Source organism: Mus caroli, chromosome 12, assembly GCF_900094665.2.
Source record: "Mus caroli chromosome 12, CAROLI_EIJ_v1.1, whole genome shotgun sequence".
In the NCBI taxonomy this organism is placed as follows: domain Eukaryota; kingdom Metazoa; phylum Chordata; class Mammalia; order Rodentia; family Muridae; genus Mus; species Mus caroli.
This window is the reverse complement of record NC_034581.1, coordinates 49,995,183-50,016,442: the sequence shown is the minus strand read 5'-3', so window position 1 is coordinate 50,016,442 and position 21,260 is coordinate 49,995,183. Positions and strand designations below refer to the sequence as shown.

Sequence of the window (21,260 nt, the reverse complement as noted above, 5' to 3'; positions counted from 1 at the left end):
AAAAAAAAAAAAAAGAAAGGCAAGGGGTGCAGCTGTGTGCATTCATTTACAATAGTGGGTCTCAACATGTGGGTTGCAACCCATTTGGGGGTGGAACTACCCTTTCACAGGGGTTGCCTAAGACCATCAGAAAACACATATTTCCTGTGGTCTTAGGAATTGAGACACCACTCTTCTATCCATATAGGTTAGGGTTAGGGTTAGGTCAGCCCATATACGATTACCTGGTGTGAAGACATCATCCAGCCAACCCCATCATATACATCCTTATATACTGATACACGTGTATGTGACAGGTTTGGCACCATCATGTTCGTATGTGGACCAGGTGTCCATGTGTAGAAAGCAGCAGTGTTGGAGGTAAAAACGACACTTCATGAGTATAATTACTGGGCAAATGTAAAACTATGTGCTGTAAAATCAGCAACTACTGCAAGAAAACAAAAGACACCCCCAAACACAAAAAACCCAAGAAACTAAAACTGTACCATTGGAACTTTACCTGGGGTGATTGGTCTTTATATTCAACTGTGGTTGATGTGAATACTGCCCCCTTCTGATAGTAACAGGTATGTTTTAAAAACATCAACATCAACAACAACAAAAACGGAATGGTAAGTCATAGGAAACTTAAAAGAACTGTATTGACTAAAGTATCTTTTATATTATTAAAGCTACTGTTATATATTATTTTCATTTAAAAAACTGTCATATGACAATGGACCATGTAGAAAAAAAAGAAAAGAAAATATAGTGAGGATTTTTTTTCCCTCTATGTAGCCCTGCTGTCCTTTCGAAACCTGCCTGCCTCTGCCTCCCAAATGCTGGGATTAAAGGCATGAGCCACCACGCCCAGCATGAGGATTTTTTACAGTGGTTTTACCTTAATAATTACAGTGGGAGTTGAGAAATCACAATATGTTATTTGCTGTGAAATTCTATCAGCAGAAAGTATGAAACCAAACAAACTAATAAACTGAAAGAACATTGTTATAGCGAGTATCAGAGCTTTGCTGCTGCAAAAATACCAACTATTTTAGAAGCAAAGCTGATGAGCTCAAGAAAGCCTGACCTAGCCAGACAGTGGTGGTGTCTCACGCCTTTAATCCCAGCACTCTGGAGGCAGAGGCAGGTGGATCTCTGAGTTTGAGGCCAGCCTGGTCTACAGAGCGAGTTTTAGGACAGCCAAGCTGTGGTCATTTGAATATGTTTGGTCCAGGGAGTGGCACTGTTAGGTGGTGTGGCCTTGTTGGAGGAAGTGTGTCCCTGTGAGGGTGGACATTGAGGGCTCTTAGTGCTCAAGTTGGCCCCCCCCCCCCCAAAGACAGTCTTCTGGCTTTGCATCAAGATGCAGAGCTCTCAGCTCCTTCTCGCACTGTCTATCTGCATGTCTCCATGCTTCCTGCCATGATGATAATGAACTGAACCTCTGAAACTGTAAGCAGCCCCAATTGAACATTTTTCTTATTAAGAGTTGCCTTGGTCATGGTGTTTTTTCATAGGAATGGAAGCCCTAACTAAGACACAAGGTTATATAAACTCTGTCCAAAAAAACAGAACAAAACAAGTCTCCTCAAAAAAGATGAGGCTTGACTCTGGGGGAGAGTACCACAAAGTGTAGCAGCCATTGAAGATTCATATTTGGTAGAACTCAGAATTGCCAGAGCTGTAAAACTTCACATCATTGCTGAGTTTTTACTGTTGCTGTTGTTCAAGCTATGATCGGAGACAAATTTGGAACAGGATTGAGTGCAATATCCTTATCTAATGACACAGTCCAAGACTACATGACATGTCTGCTGATGTTCTTGATCAGGTAATCCAGGATCTGTGCTACTTCCAATATTTAGTATCCAGCTTGATGAATCTATAGATGTTGCAAACTCTTCGCAGTTAACAGGTTATGTGAGATATATTAATGATGGCTACTTTAAAGATAAGTTTTGTTTTTGCAAACTTCTGGAAACAACTGCTGAAGGAGATATGTTCGACACATTGGTTCATTTCTGAAAGAGCATAAGATCTCTTGAGAAAGGGTGCTTCAGCTATGCTAGGATGCCGATCTGGATTTCAACATTTCCTACTGAACAAGTCACCAAAAGTCGTGACAATTCTGTATGATTCATCAGCAAATGCTAGCATCAAAGATGCTGCCACAAGAAGTAAAGAAGAGCGTCTCTAGTTTTGTCAGTTTTGTAAGTGAGTGAGCGCCTTAAACAGTCAACTGTACAGCTGTGCAACGAGTTGATGCAGTGAAGAAGGCTCTGCTAATTCACACTGAAGGAAGATGGCTGTCGGGAGGAAAAGTTTTGGGATGAACTCAAGATGTTTTCTAATCTGAAAGCAAGACTGCAGTTGAAGCACTTTTCAGTGATAAAAGTGAATTGCAGAAACTAGCTTACTCAGTTGCCATCTTTGCCATTTTGAGTGAGTAGAAATTATCACTGTTGCAAGGACCAAATGCAACATGTCTCAATTTGTCTGAAAAGATCCAGTCATTCCAAATGAAACTTTAGCTTTGGCAAAGAAATTGGATGAAGATAAGCTTTTCCTGTTGTGCACCTTCCCTGCTTTCTTTGAGGAATATGACATTGAACCAGTCAAAGGATTAGGATGGTAATTTCTGTGAAAGGACACTTGTACATGCTTGCAGACAACATTTCCTCATGCTTTCCAGATCTACCAGATGCCCATTTGTACTTGCTAGAAACCCATTCACGATAAGTTGAAGATGTTTCTGAGACAGCACAAGAGGCATTTATTGAACTTACTCATAGCAAGGCAGTGAGATCTGACTTCTCTGCAATGCCAGTAACAGAATTCAGGATCAGGTCTTTGAGTCATATCCCATTCTGTTGGAGACCATGTTATGCCTTTTTTTTTTTTGGTTTTTCGAGACAGGGTTTCTCTGTGTAGCCCTGGCTATCCTGGAACTCATTCTGTAGACCAGGCTGGCCCGAACTCAGAAATCCACCTGCCTCTGCTTCCCAAGTGCTGGGATTAAAGGCGTATGCCACCACTGCCCAGCCATGTTATGCCTTCTAATTCCATTTCCTACAACATATCTTTGTACAACAGGGGTTTCCAGCTTGTTGATTGTCAAGTAAGTCTAAATACAGGAGTAGACTTGTTGCGGAAGATGATGAGAAAGAAGCAATTCCCCCGTGGTGACAGAGTTTCTCTGTGTAGCCCTGGCTCTCTTGGAACTAGCTCTGTAGACTGGCTTTGAACTTAAGAGATCTGCCTGCCTTTGCCTCCCAAGGGCTGGGATTAAAGGTGTGTGCCTCCTCCTTGCCAACCCCAGCAAAAGAAGCAATCTCAGCTTTCACACTGACACACTGGCTTTTTATGAATACTGTCCCAAAATGCAGTAATGTAGTTTAGTGTTAGTAACACTGTTACCCATGTTACACTATGCTTCAAGACAAAATTTTGTTTATTTGTAATTAGAAATAAATATTTTACAGTATATATAACTACATATTCTTTTGTGGTTAATTACTGTACTTTAACTATGTTCAATTTGTAACAATGAAAACACATCCAGCATATTTACATTAAGATTCATAACAGTAGCAAAATTAAAGTTATGAAATAACAATGAAATAATTTTGTGGTTGGAGTCAGCACAACATGAGGAACTGTATTAAAGGGTCGCAGTGTTAGGAAGGTTGAGAACCGCTGGATTAAAGGTATGCACTACTACATCTGGCTGGAAATACAGACGTATTTATTTTTCTCCATTTTTAAAGACAGGGTTTTTCTGTAGCCCTGGCTGTCCTGGAACTCATTCTATAGACCAGACTGGCCTTGAACTCAGAAATCCACCTGCCTCTGCCTCTCTAGTGCTGGGAATAAAGGTATATGACACCACTATGTTGCTCAGGACCTCTGGCAGAGCAGCCAGTGCTCTTAACTGCTGAGCTATCTCTTGACTCTAAAGTTTACTTTTTTGTTTTGTTTTAAATATCCTGGGTCCTTAAGAATGTTAGACAAGGGGCTACAACAGTGTGGTTCTCAGGGAAATCCTGAGATGCTTTCACACAGTTTCTCATGTTGTGGTGATCCCCAACTGTAACATTTATTTTTATTGCTACTTCATAACTCATTTTGCTACTGTTGTGAATTGTAATGTAAATGTGTTTTCTGATGGCCTTTAGTGACCCCTGTGAAAGGGTCCTTCAACATCCAAAGGGGTCACAACCCTGAGAACCCCTGGGCTAGAGCAATGGCCCAGAGTATAAGAGCACCTGCTCTTTTTTGCAGAGGGTCTGGGTTCAGTTTCCAGAACTCACATCGTCCGTTACAGCTATCTATACATAACTCTAGTTGCAGAGGACCCGGGTCCCTATTTTGGCTTCAGCATGCACTAGGCATTCATGCAGTGTACTTAACATACATTCAGGTAAGCCAGGCAGTGGTGGCGCATGCCTTTAATCCCAGCACTTGGAAGGCAGAAGCAGGCAGATTTCTGAGTTCAAGGCCAGCCTGTTCTACAAAGTGAGTTCCAGGACAGCCAGGGCTACACAGAGAAACCCTGTCTCAAAAAAACCAAAAACCAGACCAAAACAAAAACCCATACATTCAGGGAAAACACTCATGTATGTAAAGTAAACCTTAAAAGAATTACCATTGGTTTTAAAATATGTTTTGTTCTCACTTCAGTGTTTATTTGAGAGGTGGTCTCAGAGTGTAGCCCCATCTGACCGGAAACAACTGTGTAGCACGCACTGGCCTCTGGTTCCTGGCAGCTCTCATGCTTCTGCTTTGCAGGGTTAGGGCTGCAGGTGTGAGCCACCCTTGTCTGCTTTAGTAATGACTTTAGGTTTGAGAACTTGTGGTAATCTTACATGGGAGAAGTAGCTCGTGGGACTAAGACGGAGCTCAACTTACAGAATTGCTTGCCTGGCATATGCAAAGCCCCAGGTGTGATAGAACTGGGTGCAGTGCACACACCTGTGATCCCAGCGTTTGGGAAGTGAAGGCTGGGCTATCAGAAGCATAGAGTTATCCTAGGCTGCATAGTGAGTAGAGGCCAGCTCTGGCTACACAAGACCCAAATCACATTCTTAGCATTTTTTTTCCTTAATTAAATTATTCTGTGTGTGTGTATGTATTTATGAGAGCTCATTCTACAGCTCACATATGGCTGTAGAAGACAACTTAGGAGAGTCATTTCTCTTCTGCCACACTTGAGTCCCAGGGATTGAACTCAGATTGTCAGACTCATTGTGGCAATGAGCTATCTCACCCTCCTCTCTTCTGTTCTTGATGGGTCTCATATAGGCTAAGCTGGTCTCTAACTTGGTATGTAGCCAGGATGACCTTGAACTCATAATCCAACTGCCTCTATCTCTCAGGCACTGGGATTACAGACATGTGTCACCGTGCCCAGCTGGTTTTAAGTGGGTTTTGTGAGACTGAGTTTTTATTATTTGAACTTAGCCCTGTCACCTCCTTTATCTTTTGTTTTAGTGTCTTAATTAGACAAGACTCTTATTTGTTTTTTGTTTTTGTTTTTGTTTTGTTTTGTTTGAGACAGGGTTTCTCTGTGTAGCTCTGGAACTCACTCTGTAAACCAGGCTGGCCTCTAACTCAGAAATCCGCCTGCCTCTGCCTCCCAAGTGCTGGGATTAAAGGCTTGCACCACCACTGCCCGGCCAAGACTCTTATTTGAAGAATAGCTTTATTTTAGTGAATTTTATGCATTGTTTTGGGGATAGGGTTTTACTTTTGTTGTCAGGGTACCCTGGGACTCACTGCTTAGCCCAGGCATGGCGGCTCTGCTTCAACATTCCAAGTGCCAGGACTGCTAAAGAAAGGCCTTAGGCATCTTTTATTTTATTTTATTTTTTTACTTTCAGTTTTTACTAATTCCTTTATATTTGACTAACTGCCCCTCTCCTGGTCACTCCCTCCCATTTAGGCAACTTTAAAAAGATAATGAAAATAGAATAGATAGTATGGGAAACAGGAGAGTCATTTTATAGTAAAAGTAGTGTGAACTTTAGACAGGATACTGATCCATATTTTTAACCTTTCTGAAACTAACACAAGTGACCAAGAAGAAGAAGAAGAAACAACACAGGATTCCAACAAACGATGAGCTGCTGTATGATCCAGAGAAAGATAACAGAGACCAGGCCTGGGTTGACGCCAAGAGGAGGGGGTAAGAATTTAAATCTTTATTTAGCATCTTTAGAGAAAGCCAGAGTGATTTTTCTTTGCTTTTCTGTTTCACTGTATGTGTCTTTGTTTTCACACAAACACATCAAAAAAGTTTGAGGAGAAAAACTTGAATACTTTATTTGAAAATAACCAGCAAATTTTAGTCAAATAGTTTTTAATCCGTCTGTCTGTCCGTCAGTCTCTCTGTTTTTGAGACAATACCTCTCTATGTTGTCCTGGCTGTCCCAGAATTTGCTCTGTAGGCCGGGNTNTTNTTTTTTTTTTTTTTTTTTTTTAAAGATTTGTTTATTGATTATAAGCTGTCTTCAGACACTCCAGAAGAGGGCGCCAGATCTCATTACAGATGGTTGTGAGCCACCATGTGGTTGCTGGGATTTGAACTCTGGACCTTCGGAAGAGCAGTCGGGTGCTCTTACCCACTGAGCCATCTCTCCAGCCCCGGCTGGGCTGTTCTTAAACTCAGAGATCTTCTCTACCTCTTGAGTTCGGGATCAAAGGTGTGTGTCACCACTGCCTGGCTGAATTTTTATTTATTTTTAAAAAGACTTATCATGTAACCCAGACTGGCTTGGAACCTTATTACGTACTTGGGGCTGGCCTTAAACTCCTCTACTTTCCAGATGCTGTCTGAAGTTACAGGTGTGTGTCACCACAACAATTAATTGTTGTATTATTGGTGAATCTAAACCGTTAGAGTTTCTTCATTTAAGAAACAAAATAACTTTTTATTGTTCTTCTGAGACAGTGTCTTGCTGTGTAGCCCTGGCTACCTGGTTCTCCTTATGTATGTTGCCCTGGCTAGTTTGTAGCAATCCTGCCTCAACCTAAGTGCTGGGATTGTAGGTATTTGCCATCATGCCTGGCCTTCCCTTTTGCCGCTACAATTTAGGTTCCTGAGTATGCTGGGCAAGTGTTGTATCCTTGAGATGCATCCTTAACCCCCATTTTGCTTTTTAAAACAAGGTCTCATTAAGTTGTTCGGGCTGGCCTTGAAGTTTCTCTGCAGCCCAGTGGGCCTGGCATGTGCAGTCCTCCTACCTCAGCACCTGAGAAGCAGGGACTACGCTCTATACTGATAGGCCTGACTATAAGACTAACTTTTCAGTGGTTGTTTTTTTGCTCTTTTAAAATTAACTTTTCCCAAATAGAGATGCTAAACCTTTTGTTTGTTTGTTTGTTTTAAGTTTTTTGCTTGTTTGTTGAGATAAGGTCTCTCCTAGACTGGCCTTGAAGTCCCTGGGCTATTCTGCCTCAGCCTCCCAAGTGCTGGGACTATGAATATTCACCACTGTGCTTATCTTATAATTTTAAATTATTTTGAGATTAGGGTTTTAGCATCTAAATTGTTACTTTTATTTTTTTAGCTATCCAGGAACTATGGAGACTAGGCTGGCTTTGAATACCCAGAGTTCCATCTATCTCTGCCTCCCAAGTGTTTTTTGGCTCTTGTTTTGTAATTCCAAATGCTGGGATTAAAGGTTTGTGTCACCTTGCAGGCCCAAGAACAAAATGCTTTTGAGCTCTTCTACACTGTAGCACAGTTCGTTCGCTTTCTTTCTTTCTTTCTTTCTTTCTTTCTTTCTTTCTTTCTTTCTTTCTTTCTTTCTTTCTTTCTTTCTTTCTTGTATATGAGTACAGTGTAGCTGTACAGATGGCTGTGAGCCTTCATGTGGTTGTTGGGAATTGAATTTAGGACCTCTGCTCACTCTGGTCAACCCTGCTCACTCCCTGATGGCTCTGGCCCAAAGATTTATTTATTACTATGCATAAGTACACTCTAGCTGTCTTCAGATGCACCAGAAGAGGGTGTCAGATTTTATTACGAGTGGTTGTGAGCCACCATGTGGTTGCTGGGATTTGAACTCAGGACCTCTGGAAGAGCAATCAGTGTTCTTTCCTGCTGAGCCACCTCTCCAGCCCCCACAGTACTTCTTTTTATGGCTGAACAATGCCATTGTATATATGTCTCCCAACTTTTTGTCCATTTGTCCACCGAGAGAAGTTTGTGTTCTGCCTTTTGACTGTCATGAATAGTGTCAACACTGATGTACAGATGCTGATTTGAGTCCCTACTTCTGTTTTTTGGTTACAAACCTAGAAGGAGCATGGTAGGATTTTGTGGTAATTCTGTGTTGTAACTTTTTGTGTGCTTGTACATGTGGTGCTAGGTATTGCATACATGCTTTTCTATATGCTTGGCAAATACTGTGTTGCTAAGCTACACCCTCAGTGCCTAGGAGGCTTTGCTTCAGTTCATACGGGCATGGGTGTCTGTTTTTCAAGTCTGGAGGGCTGATGTTGCTCTGGGATCACACTGTACACACCCTTTAGCTTCAGTTCTTCCACAGTCCTTTCCCTCTTCCTGACTTACTCCTGTGCTGCCTCCTCCAGTGCCCTCTGGTGTCCAGTTACTACAGCTTCTTTTATTTTATGTTCTGAGGCAGGATCTCCTCGGAAGCATACTTTGGCCTGGAATTTGCCCAGCGTTACATTGGAAACTTTTTTTAAAAAGTTTTTTATTAGGTATTTTCTTCATTTACATTTCAAATGCTATCCTAAAAGTCACCCATACTCTCCCCCCACATTGGAAACTTTTGCTCTTCCTGCCTTAGCTTTCTGACTTTATTTTACTTTACATTTATTTATTTACAAATTATTTATCACTATGTGCATATATATGTGTCAAGTCTTGCTTGTGGAGGTTAGAGGACAACCAGTAGGAATCATGTATGTTTTCCAGATTGAATTCAGGTTGTCAGGTTAGTGGCAAGCACCTTTATGTGTTAAGCCATTTTATCAGCTCCTCTACCTTTAGTTTTTGAGGCAGAGTCTGTGTAGTGAACCTTGAGCTATGTTCAGCTGGCTGGCCAGTGAGCTCCAGGGATCCACCTGCCTTTCTCCATCCTCTGTGGCCTGCTCTTTACATGAGTGCTGGGATCTTAGCTTAGCTCCTCACACTTGCACAGCAGGCACCATCCTGGCTACATTTCCCCGGGCCTCCTGGGCCCTCGTTTTGAGTGTTTTAGAGACTCTCTCAGATTGGTCTGCAGCTCACTGTGTAGCTCAGTAGTCCTTTGACTTTTTAGTCTTCCTGTGTTGTCTCCCTAGTGCTAGGATTACTAGTGTAGGCTCCCTTGCCTGGCTAACCTAAGTTCTTGACTACAAATAAAAAATAGTTTCTTAGATTTTTCTTGTTTGTGGCATCTTAAGTATTTTGAAGAGCCCTGTCCAGGTATGAGAAAGAGTTAGTTTCCTGTTAGAATTCACCTGAGATTTTTCTCACAATCACACTGATACTACATTTTTTTTGTTGCTGTTGGTTTGTTTTTATTTGGTAGGTTTAGCTTTTATGAGATTGTCTCATTTTAGGCCTTGAACTCTGGCTCCCCCTGCCTTTGCCTCTGGAGTGCTGGGATTACAGGTGTGGACCACCACATCCCACTAAACTACCTGCTCTGAAAGAAAGTTACTGTGTGTAGTTTAGACCTAAAGAGTGAGGAGTTAAGCTCTACTGCCCTGAGATTTGATTTTTGTTTTTCTTTCTGAGCACCTTTTCCTTTCTGCTTCTGCGAGGTGTTTTAGAGCTTGTAAACCATATCCCTAGAATATCCCTAGAATTAGCCATTTCTGGTGCTGGAGAGATGGCTCAGTTGTTAAGAGCACTTGATGCTCTTGTAGAGAACCTGAATTTAGTTTCTGTTTTTTTTTTTAAAGATTTATTTATTTATTATAGGTAAGTACACTCTACCTGTCTTCAGACATCCCAGAAAAGGGCATCAGATCTCATTATGGATGGTTGTGAGCCACCATGTGGTTTCTGGGATTTGAACTCAGGACCTTCGGAAGAGCAGTCAGTGCTCTTACCCACTAAGCCATCTCTCCAGCCCCTGAATTTGGTTTCTAATATTCACCATCCTTAAGTCCCTAGGACCCCACACCTCCCAGGACTCCAGATGCACTTAGATACAAGCAGATAAAACATTCATACACTTAAAGTAAAATAAAAATATAAGTAATAATAATTGTGCAGTTAACTACTTCTCTGGGTACTGATTCCTTTTCTGGACAGTGACATTAGAAACCAGGATTTTGGGGGCTGTTGCATGGCATGGGTGGGGGTGCTGGTAAGGGACATGGCATCCAGTCATTGCACAATTTTAGACCAATGGAAGAAAAAAGGCAGCAAAAGTTGAATTGAATGACACCCAAAAGCAAGAAATTAAAGAGACCTTTGACTTATTTACGCAGTAGTTGATGTGTCTGGAACCATAGATCTGAAAGAATTGAAGATTGCAATGCAGGCCTTGGGATTTGAGCCAGAGAAAGAAGAAGTTAAATGATAACTGAAACCAACAAGGAAGGGCTGGGACCATTAGTTTTGAAGATTTCTTTTGCCATTATGAGCATAAAAATAAGTGAAAAAGATGAGAAGGAAGAAACACTGAAGGCATTGAAGTTATTTGATGATGATGCTACTAGAAGCATATATATCACTAAGTAACATCAAGAAAGGTGCCAAGGAGATGGGGGAAAGTTAACCGAAGATGAATGACAGGAAATGCTTGATGAAGCTGACCCTGATGGGGATGGAGAGAGAAATGGGAAGCATTCTTGAGGACGACGAGGAAGACCAGCCTTGATTAGCTCTGCTTTGTGCCTTCGAGGAAGACTGCACAGCTTGGCTGTTGAGCAGTTCAATAATGTATACATTAGAGTATCCATTTCCATTTTTAGTTTAGGTTACGTCCCTTGGTGTCTAATCCGTGCCAGAAGTTATATGTCCCTACCAGTGTTATTAAATCTGTAGTAGCAAGAAAAAAAACCATGAGCTATTTGGACTGTGAATCCCAAAACAATATTTGCACGTGGTATTTTTAAAGCTATAGATTCCAAAGATGCTTAACCTTTGTTTTTCAGTTGGACCCCAGATCCAGATGAAATTGGTTTTTCAATTTTTTCCTTTTATATGACTTTTATTTTTTTTAAGATTTATTTATTTATTCTGTGTATATATGAGTACGCTGTAGATATACAGATAGTTATGAGCCTTCATGTGGTTGTTGGGAATTGAATTTAGAACCCCGCTCACTCTAGCCCAAAGATTTATTTATGTACCTGTCTTCAGACACTACTGAAGAGGGCGTCAGATCTCATTACTGGTGCTTGTGAGCCACCATGTGGTTGCTGGGATTTGAACTCAGGACATTTGGAAGAACAGTCAGTACTCTTACCTGCTGAGCCATCTTGCCAGCCTTATATGACTTTTTAAAAAAAAAAAACCTGATAAATGTGTGTGTGTGTTTTATGAGTTCCTCAAATATGTAAAGTATTAATAAAACTGGCTAACTTACAGTGTTTCTTTAAAAAAAAAAAAAAAAGAAGAGATCAGGATTTGGTAGATTAATGTATTTTTCCTTCCCAAATTTATTTTTCTGTTTTAGTTATCATGCTTTTGGATTGCAAAGACCACGTCAGAAACAACAGCCTGTTCCAAACAGTGATGCTGTTCTGAATTGCCCAGCCTGTATGACGACATTGTGCCTTGATTGCCAGAGGTAAGGGACAACGGTACCACATGGGAACAAGTGAGCACACCCTGACCCTAGCAAGCCTCCCCCGAAACAGAAACAGTTTGGTGGTCCTTTGCTTAAATCAGAAATAAACTTTTTTAAAAAAAATATTTATTTATTTATTATATGTAAGTACACTGTAGCTGTCTTCAGACACTCCAGAAGAGGGCGTCAGATCTCATTACTGGTGGTTGTGAGCCACCATGTGGTTGTTGTGATTTGAACTCAGGACCTTTGGAAGAGCAGTCAGAGCTCTTAACTGCTGTGCCATCTCTCCAGCCCCTAGAAATAAACTTTTTTTTTTTTTCAAGACAGGGTTTCTCTGTGTAGCCCTGGCCGTCCTGGAACTCACTTTGTAGACCAGGCTGGCCTCGAACTCAGAAATCCGCCTGCCTCTGCCTCCCAGTGCTGGGATTAAAGGCGTGCGCCACCACGCCCGGCAGAAATAAACTTTTTCCTGTTGTTGTTATGTGAAAATTTATTTGACCATACTGTAGAAAGTGATAACTGTGATGTATGATGTGGTTACAAGAATCCAAAGAACTGAGTGGGTTTAAGTGCACAATTCATTTCTCTGGTAGTGTACAGCAGGAGTGAGGGCAGGGGGCATTCAGTTAAACCAGATGCAGGGTGATTTTCAGTCTGAATCTAAGCTGTAGTTGTCCTCACACCACTGGAGTCATGTGGAGTATTCCAGTCTGACAGACTGTTAGCTGAGAAAGCAGATCTAGGCCAGGCGGTGGTAGCACATGCCTGTGATCCCAGCTCTCAGGAGACAGAGGCAGGCGGATCTCTGAGTCTGAGACCATCCTGGTTACAGAGTGAGTCCCGGAACGGCCAGGGCTACACACGGAGAAACCCTGTCTCAAAGAAAAAAAACCACAACAAAGCCAAAAACTGTGCAGCTTCTGCTTCCACAGTACTCCATATCCAGTTCAAGCCGGAGGTGTCTTGGTCTTTTATTAGTGTCATTCCAGAAGGATTCAGATCCTGGCAGAGCAGAGTTCCATTTTCCTTTCTCTGAACAGTGGAGATGAAGCTAAGCCAGTTCTCTTTCCGTCATTACCTTGCTCCTGGAGTCACCCATTTGCTGCCAGTCTTTGCTCATAGACTCATTTGCTCAGTGTAGTGCTGACTAGCAGTCTGTCTGTTCTTTTGAGATAGACTCTCACTGTGCAGCCCTGACTGGTCTTCAACTGTCTTTGCACACAGGCTGGCCTTGAACACACAGAGATCCACCTGCTTCCTAAGTGCTGGGACTAAAGTCATGCACCATTAGACTTGGATTTTATTTATCTATTTTGAGGCAAGGTCTCACTCACTATGTAATACAGATGGCTCTGATAGTCTTGATCCTCGTGCCTCAGCCTTTGAGAGCTAGATCCCGGGCTACACTGGCACAGGCCCAGTGAGCCAGAGTGTGGGCCTGTGTACTGGAGGCTTTCCACGGAGATACCTGGCCTGGCCAGGTGAAGGGGGGAGAATGCGAGCAGGGAGGGGGAATTGCAGCTGCCTCCATTTCTGTCTCCACCCTGTTGCTGTTACAGCCTGGGTTGGTCGGTTGTTCGCTCTGTGCTGAGTCAGGCCAGGCCGAGCCGGTGGGAGGCTCAGTGAGCACTGTGGAGGAGCTTCTGGTGGCGCTTAGGAGAGCAGACCTCTTCCCAGGCACAGCGCTACAGCTCTTATGACAGAAGCTCTCAGATGATGGAGAAGTTCTCACACACATTTATTCCTTCTGGATAGGACCTTATAGACAGTTTTTGGGTGGGTCAGGGCCTGAGAGCAAGGGCTTCCTATTGGCTTGGTGTGAGAGTTTGGGGATACCTTATCTACATGTGGGAGGACTTGGGGTGCTACTCCTACGTGACTGATGGCCACAGACCTCTCTACGGGGGAGGGGGAGTTTTGGGGGGGCTGTAGCTATGTGACAGGAGTCAGGTGCCTAGGAGCAGGGCGAAATGCCTTTGGTCCCTTCAGGGTCACTGGGGGTTTCTAGTCTTTGCTCGACCAGGAACCAGGCTGCCTCTCACAGCCCACCACCCCACACCAGAGTTTATGGTCCTCAGCAACAACTAATTTTGTTTTTTTTTTTTTTAGATTTATGTGAGTGTTTACATGCATGAATGTATGTGCATCATGTATGCTCTTTAGAGGACAGAAGATGGGACAGAACAAACTAGAACTGGAATTAACAGACAGTTGTGTGTGCCATGTTGGTACTGGACGCCAAACCTGGCTTCTCTGAAAGAGCGAGTACTCTTAACAGCTGAGCCATCTCTGCAGCCCATGTTCATGTGTTTATTTAGTATGCATGTGTTTGCACACATTCTGTTCTGTGGAGGTCAGATGACAGTGTGTGGGAGTTGGTTCTTTCACCACGTGGGTTCTGGAGATCAAAATCAAATTCAGTACATCATACATTCAGAGCAAGTTCTATACCACTACTACACCCAGGTGACAGCTTTTAGTTTTTAAATATAAAATTCTTCACAAATTTGCGTATCATTGCTAGGTGTAGTGGTGTAGGCCTTTAATCCTAGCACTTTTGAGGCAGAGGCAGGAGGATGAGGAGTTAAAGGCCAGCCTTAGTTACTTAGCAGGTTCAAGGCCAGCCCAGGTTATGTAAGGACCTGCTTCAAAACAACCTTAAGTATCATCCACTAAGTTTCCAGCAATGTTTTTTGTTTTAAATTTAAAAAACAAATTTAAAAATTGTTCTATAAATTATTTTTTTTTCTAGGATAAAAGTTGTTTCTTCTCCTTTCTTTTATTTTCCAAGACGGTTTCCCTGTGTGTAGGTGTGCACCACCACTGCCGGCTTTTGTCCTTTATTGTACTAATATGGAAGTTTTGCTTACATGTACGACTGTGCATCATATGTGTGCAGTATCCACAGTGGCCAGAAGAGGGTGTCAGATCCCTTGGGACTGGAATTACAGATGTTATAAGCTAATATGTGGATAGTGGGAATTGAATTCAGGTTCTCTGGAAGAGCAGCCAGTGCCATTTCTCTAGCCCCTAAAAGTTTTTTTTTTGTTTTTTTAAAGATTTATTTATTTTGGGATGAAGAGATGACTCATTGGTTAAGAAACCCTGACTGCTCTCCTAGAGGTCCTGAGTTCAATTCCCAGCAACCACATGGTGGCTTACAACCATCTGTAATGGGATCTGATGTCCTCTTTCGGGTATGTCTGAGGAGAACAACAGTGTACTCACATAAGTAAAAATAAAATAAATAAATAAGTCTAAAAATATTTAAAAAACAAAACAAAAAAAGGATTTATTTTATGCATACAAGTATTCTATCTGTATGTATACTTGTGTGCATTATATTATTTGGGGTCCCAATATTGCACGAGAGAGAATCCATATGTAAGACGCTGAGGGTCCCTGCTACCAGTTGGTTCTGATTGGTAAATAAATTTGCTGGGCGGCAACGGCAGGGCAGAGAGATAGAGAGGGGACTTTAGGATTTGCAGGCAAGGGACAGAGAGAGAAGGAGGAGGAGAATCACCATGCAGGGAAAGGAGTAAGATCCAGGCTTGAGAGCTGCAGAAGGGAGAGCACAGGAATCACTTAAGAGCCGGGAAGAGCAGCCCCAGGGGCCCCCATTGGATTTAGGGCAGCAAAGGTGGAATACAGATTTTAGTAAGTAATAGCTCAGGAGTGTCAGAGGGGAGGTGTTAACATCGTTGAAGTTTGGGAGTGGCCCAGCCATTGAGCTGTTCAAAGCATATTAAATAGAAGGCTTCGTGTGTGTGTGTGTGTGTGTGTGTGTGGTGTGCGCCTTTCAATCAGGAACTCAGAACAGAACATTGGGTCAGGTATGGAGTAACTCATGCTGCCATCTGGGTGATTTGAATAGTGTTAATTACCTAATGCAACACGAAACAAAACAAACAAACTTATAGCTGGAGCCAGGCATGGTAGGTGGCACATGCCTTTGAGCCTGGTAGTCATGGGGCAGAGGCAGGTGAATCTCTGTGAATATGAGGCTGGCCTGGTTTACATATGGAGTTCTGAGCTGGTGAGGGCCTGATTTGTGAGACCCAGGCCCCAAAAAAAAAAAAAATAAATAAATCATTGCTGGAGATTAAATCTCAAGACTTTGTTCATGCTTTATCATTAACCCAGCAATATATTTCCGTTTGCTTGTTTGTTTATAGTTTTTTGAGGCAGAGTATCTCTATGTATCCCTGGGTGTCCTAGAACTCAATATGTAGATCAAATTGGCCATGAACTCACAGAGATCCTCCTGCCTCTGCCTCCCAAGTACTGGGATCAAAGGTGTGTGTCACTATGGCCCACCTTGCATTCCATTTAAGGAATATGTTTTTCCATGAAGTGGTGGTCCATGCCTGCAATCTCATTACTTGAGAAGTTGAGACAGGAGGATTGTGAGTTCCAGGTTAGCTTTTGCAGCTCTGTCTCAAAAAAATAGATAAAGAGATAAAAGATGCTCTGTATTCTAACAAATTCAAATTTCCTTACATTCACATTTCATTCCCTTATCTTTATTTTGGTAGATATTCATGTAGGTTTTTGATAGTCTCAAATTTGATCTAAAATTGACCACTATTACATCCAAATTCTTTATTTTATTCTCCTTATAGGCATGAATCCTACAAGACGCAGTACAGGGCAATGTTTGTGATGAATTGTTCTATCAACAGAGAAGAGGTTCTGAGATACAAGAATCCAGAAAACAGGAGGAAAAGGCGGAGTGCTAAGAAGATGAGGTCTAATCCTGAAGATCCCGCAGAGAGAGAAGCCGAGGAAGTCTACCACCCTGTCATGTGCACGGAGTGCTCAACTGAAGTGGCAGTCTATGACAAGGATGAAGTCTTTCACTTTTTCAATGTTTTAGCCAGTCATTCTTGATCAGTGTGACAGGTAACTGCCCAGCTCTGTGTATAAGGCAAACATAGACTCTTGTTTTCCTCTTTCCTATTCATATCATTCAGTGATGTTGTCATTAAAACAATATTTCATCTTTATGAAAAGGAGTGGTTATCAACCTCTATCTCTTCTCCCTCTTTGCCTTTTAATTTTCCCATGAGGACAGATAGGACTGATTATTCATTCCATTTCTAGTGCGTATCTGTAGACTTTGGAGCTTCTTATTTATTAAGTTAGCTTTCTATACTCAAACAGTTTTAGAGTAAGTATTTGTTTCCTAGTGTTTGGTCCATTTTCTGTTGCTGTAACAAAATACTACAGCCTGCAGTGTTTTATAAAGAAATGAGGTTTAGCTGTTGGCAAGATGGCTCTGCACTTGGCATGCAAGCCTGATAACCTGAGTTCAATCCCTGGAATCTGCAGTGGAAGGAGAGAATCAACTCTTGAAAGTTTTCCTATTTCTTAACATAGGTGCATGCATACCGACCGACCGACAGACAGACAGACACACACTCTGTTTCCCTGAAGGGGCCTTGCGTATGCCCTGAGGGGAACTATTTCTCTCTCTGATTACCTTCTGGGCCTTCTCCAAGCTACAAGTTAGGAGAGTTGGGCCAGTGAGAGTTTGAATGGAGTTGAGACAACAGGTAATGAATGGTTCCTTTTGTCGTCTGTGGCTGGGGAGGAGCAGTGGTGGAGTTCGTGCTTGACAAGTGCAGGTTCCTGGACTGGATAGCCAACACTACACAAGCACACAAGTGAGTTTCTAAGACATTCTCAGTGCTTAGGGCATGGTGGCCTATAATTCAAGCACTTGGGAAAGGCAAGAAGGGAAGGAATGGGGGAAAGAAGTTGGTGTCAGTGCATTGGTGGCTAGCATATTTGATAATTTTTATAATATGGTGGTATCTATATGGAGGCAATATGTACTTGACATTTTTAGTTTCAAATTAGCACATGGGAGTATGTTATAGAGCAACACTCAGTCTGATTATTGTAGTTTTGTAGGATCTCCTCTGGTATTGCTATTGCAAGCCCTACTTTCTCCTCAGATTTAGTAAGCACCCTAGTGCACCACACCTCCAGTCCAGCGGGAAGTTCTGAAATCATCTGGAGAAGGCTGGAGAGACGGCTCAGCGGTTAGAGCACCGACTGCTTGCTCTTCCAGAGGTCCTGAGTCCAATTCCCAGCAACCACATGGTGGCTCACAACCATCTGTAATGGGATTTGACACCCTCTTCTGGTGTGTCTGAAGACAGCTACAGTGTACTCATATAAGTGAAATAAATAAATCTTAAAAAAAAAATGCAAAAAAGCTTGCCTTTGGGTCTCTCTGAGAAGATAATGCTGTAACAAGCAAGGAATCCCAATATGTAAAGATGTAATCTGATGGTAACAAGGGAAGAGAACAGCTATAGAGAGGAGAATTCTATGTACTATTTATACTAAGTTTACTAATTAGAACTACTTCTTTTAGGATGATATTTCAAATGCCCAGGATATTCATGGCAATATTACCAGGAAAAAAAAATGAAAATGAAGGATTAGAGAGATGGCTCAGCAGTTAAGAGCACTGACTTCTTTTCCAGAGGACCTGTGTTCAATTTCTAGCAACCACACGACAGCTCACAACTGTTTGTAACTCTAAGATCTGATATCATTACACAGACATACATAAAATAAAATAAAATAAATTGAAAATAATCTAAGAATAGACTATATTTACGCATAAAACTACTTACCACATGGGGAAAAGACCTAAAGGGGGAGGCATGTGTGGAGGTGGGGAAAACAAACTGTGGCATGCTTTGTCATGTGCACATTGTTATCCTTGAGTCTGTTGAAATACACATTCACACAGGCTCTGAAAAGTGGGGGAGACAGTGTTGACTGACAGTTTGGGGGCGAGCAAACATGTGGGACAGTGACTAGGAGCAAAGTTCAGTGCTGTGCGTATGAAAATGCCGTAATGAGTGAGACCTATTTTGTATACTTACAAAACCAACATTAAATAAAACACTATTAGCAGCTATTGTTCATGTCCTTTCATTAGAAAAAGATCTTGAGATGTCAGACACTGCCTACGGCCGTTTGGGCTGGACACCAAGAGCCATGCTGTGTTCCCATCTGATTTCCCTGTGTAGCTTTGAGTGTCTTTCTCTCCCTTCACTTGGGATGGTTTCTATAACGACCTGTAAATGCTGTTTCTGAGATGGAGCCACCTCATCTTTATCATTGCACCTCCATTTCTCTCTAGGTTAAGCAGCTGCCCGTAAACCTCTGAAGGATCACTTACGGCCTTGCTTTAGCCTCAGCTCTTCCCCGTCCTCCACAGGGTCTCCCGTAGCCCAGGCTGTCCTCAGACTCACCTTGTGGCTGAGGTCGACCTTGAGCTCCTGCTCACCCTGCGCCTACCTCCCCGCTCCCCACTGCTGCCAGCAGCATGACACAATCATACAGAGTAGCACACATCCACTGTGTTATATATTTTTTTCTTTTTTAATTAGAAGCCTGGCCACAGTTAAGCAGTGTATTTACTCAAGATTAGCTCACAAAGGCTATAAGGAACCTTAAAGACTTTGCAGTATATATTAGGTAATATACATTAGGTAATGTTCTCACGAGGCTAGGCAAGTATCTGTTCCAAGTATCAGGGTATTGGCAGACTGTGCATCTTTATAGCCATAGGACTGAAGTATCCCCCCCCCGCCCCCTGTTGTTGGCCTTGAAGGGATTGAAGTTTCCTTAAAAATTTTTTTTTGTGTGCTGATTGATTAACCAGGAAGTGGTGTCAGGTCCCAGAGGCTACTTACCTCTAGTTGTAGAAATATATAAAATATTAAAATCACTCATTAAGTCCTTTATTTATGTACCTATTTGTCTGTGTGAGTTGTGAGTGTGCAGGCAGTGGGAGGGGCTGGGGTACCCTCCTCCGTCACCCTCTGTTGTCCTTTCTGAGGCTGGGTCTCCTTACATCTGGGGCTTGTGTTTTCTCTGGCAGGCTGGAGATTAGCAAGCCCCAGCCATCTTCCTATCTCTTCCCTCCTTGATGCAGGGGTAACAGTCATTTACAGTAACACCCAGATTGTTACGTGGGCTCTGGGATCCAAACTCAGGTCCCCGTGATTACAAAGTAAGTGCTCTTAACCAGCGAGCCATTTTTTCCAGCTCCGCAGTCGTTTGGAAGCCTGTAGAGTGGGTCAGTCCCCCTGGTTGCTCTGCTCACTTTGGATTTTCAGTTGCAGAAGTGTTTTATTTTCCTAGAGCTCCTTTTCCGTTAGGCTCTGTTCCTTCTTGGGATCTAATTAATTGAAGTAGAGCCTTCTAACTTTATCCTCATGCTTGCAGGTTCCCTTAAGAAAAGCTCGAGGTCGGTGGAGCGTGGAAACAGGCCAGACTTCTCACTACTCGAGAGCAGCAGTTCTTAACCTTCTTGGTGCCGCCGCCCACTGAGATAGTTCCCCAGGTTATAGCAGCTCCCAACCATAAAATTATTGCTGCTACTCCTGCATAATTACAGTTTTGTCACTGTTGTGTATTGTAATGTAAATATCTGTTTTCTCCGGTGGTCTTAGGTGACCTCGGTGAAAGGAGTCATAGCCCACAGGATGAGAAACATCGCTCTAGAGGCTAACTGAGGACTGATAGTTCAAGGTCAACCTACACTACGTTGTGAGTTCCAGGATGGCCTTGGCTACATAATGAGACCACTAAAAATATATTTTATAAATATATATATTTTGATATATATTAAAGATCTGTTTCCAGGTGAAGTGGTGCATGCCTGTAATCCCAGCGTTGGTGAGTAGAGGCAGGAGGACTGGGAGTTTAAGTCACTCCCTGTTGAATTCTAGGCCACCTAGACTATGTGAGACTGTTGTCTCAAAGCAGTCTGTTTATCCCACCTAGGATAAGATACTGTCCTATACCTCGTCATTTTGTTTGCTTAGTTTTTGGGGGGCATTCCCCAATTTTATATTCTAGTATACTTATATTAGTTTTAAGTTTATTCATTACTTGAAATTCTTTCTTTTTCCTCCTCTTCCTCCTTTTCTTTTTCTCGTTCTTTATTGAGACAAGGTCTCAGTTTGTATCCTGACAGCTTAGAACTCACAATGTTGCCCAGGCTGACCTTGAACCCTTGGCCCTCCTCCTTGTGCTGGGATTTCAGGTATAAGACATCAGACCTTGCTCTTTTTCTTTTTCTTTTTCTTTTTCTTTTTCTTTTTCTTTTTCTTTTTCTTTTTCTTTTTCTCTTTCTCTTTCTCTTTTTCTCTTTCTCTTTCTTTCTCTTTCTCGTCCTCGTCCTCTTCCTCTTCCTCTCTTTCTCTCTCTCTCTCTCTCTCTTCCTCTCCTCTCCTCTCCTCTCCTCTCTTTCTCTCTTTCTCTCTTTCTCTCTCTCTCTCTCTCTCTTCCTCTCCTCTCCTCTCCTCTCCTCTCCTCTCCTCTCCTCTCCTCTCCTTTCTTTCATTCTTTCTTTTTGGTTTTGCGAGACAAAGTTTCTCTGTGTAGCCCTGGCTGTCCTGGAACTCACTCTGTAGACCAGGCTGGCCTCAAACTCAGAGATCCACCTGCCTCTGCCTCCTGAGTGCTAGGATTAAA

At 42.4% G+C, this 21,260-nt stretch overlaps 1 protein-coding gene and 1 pseudogene across 2 annotated transcripts in view; both read left to right on the top strand.

Moving 5' to 3' along the window:
* Window positions 1-20,023, top strand: part of Eapp (E2F associated phosphoprotein) — a 25,886-nt gene extending 5,863 nt beyond the window's left edge. The window contains exons 4-7 of one of the 2 annotated variants that reach the window (XM_029484846.1): window positions 6,058-6,169; window positions 11,631-11,744; window positions 16,373-16,652; window positions 20,007-20,023. In XM_029484846.1, the coding sequence (XP_029340706.1) occupies window positions 6,058-6,169; window positions 11,631-11,744; window positions 16,373-16,640 (494 nt within the window). In that variant the 3' untranslated portion in view covers window positions 16,641-16,652; window positions 20,007-20,023. Of the gene's footprint in view, window positions 1-6,057; window positions 6,170-11,630; window positions 11,745-16,372; window positions 16,653-17,710; window positions 17,847-20,006 lie in introns of those variants that run through there. The other variant, XM_029484845.1, reaches the window with a different exon arrangement.
* LOC115032796 lies at window positions 10,323-10,980 on the top strand (annotated as a pseudogene).
* Window positions 20,024-21,260: the final 1,237 nt, after the last annotated feature.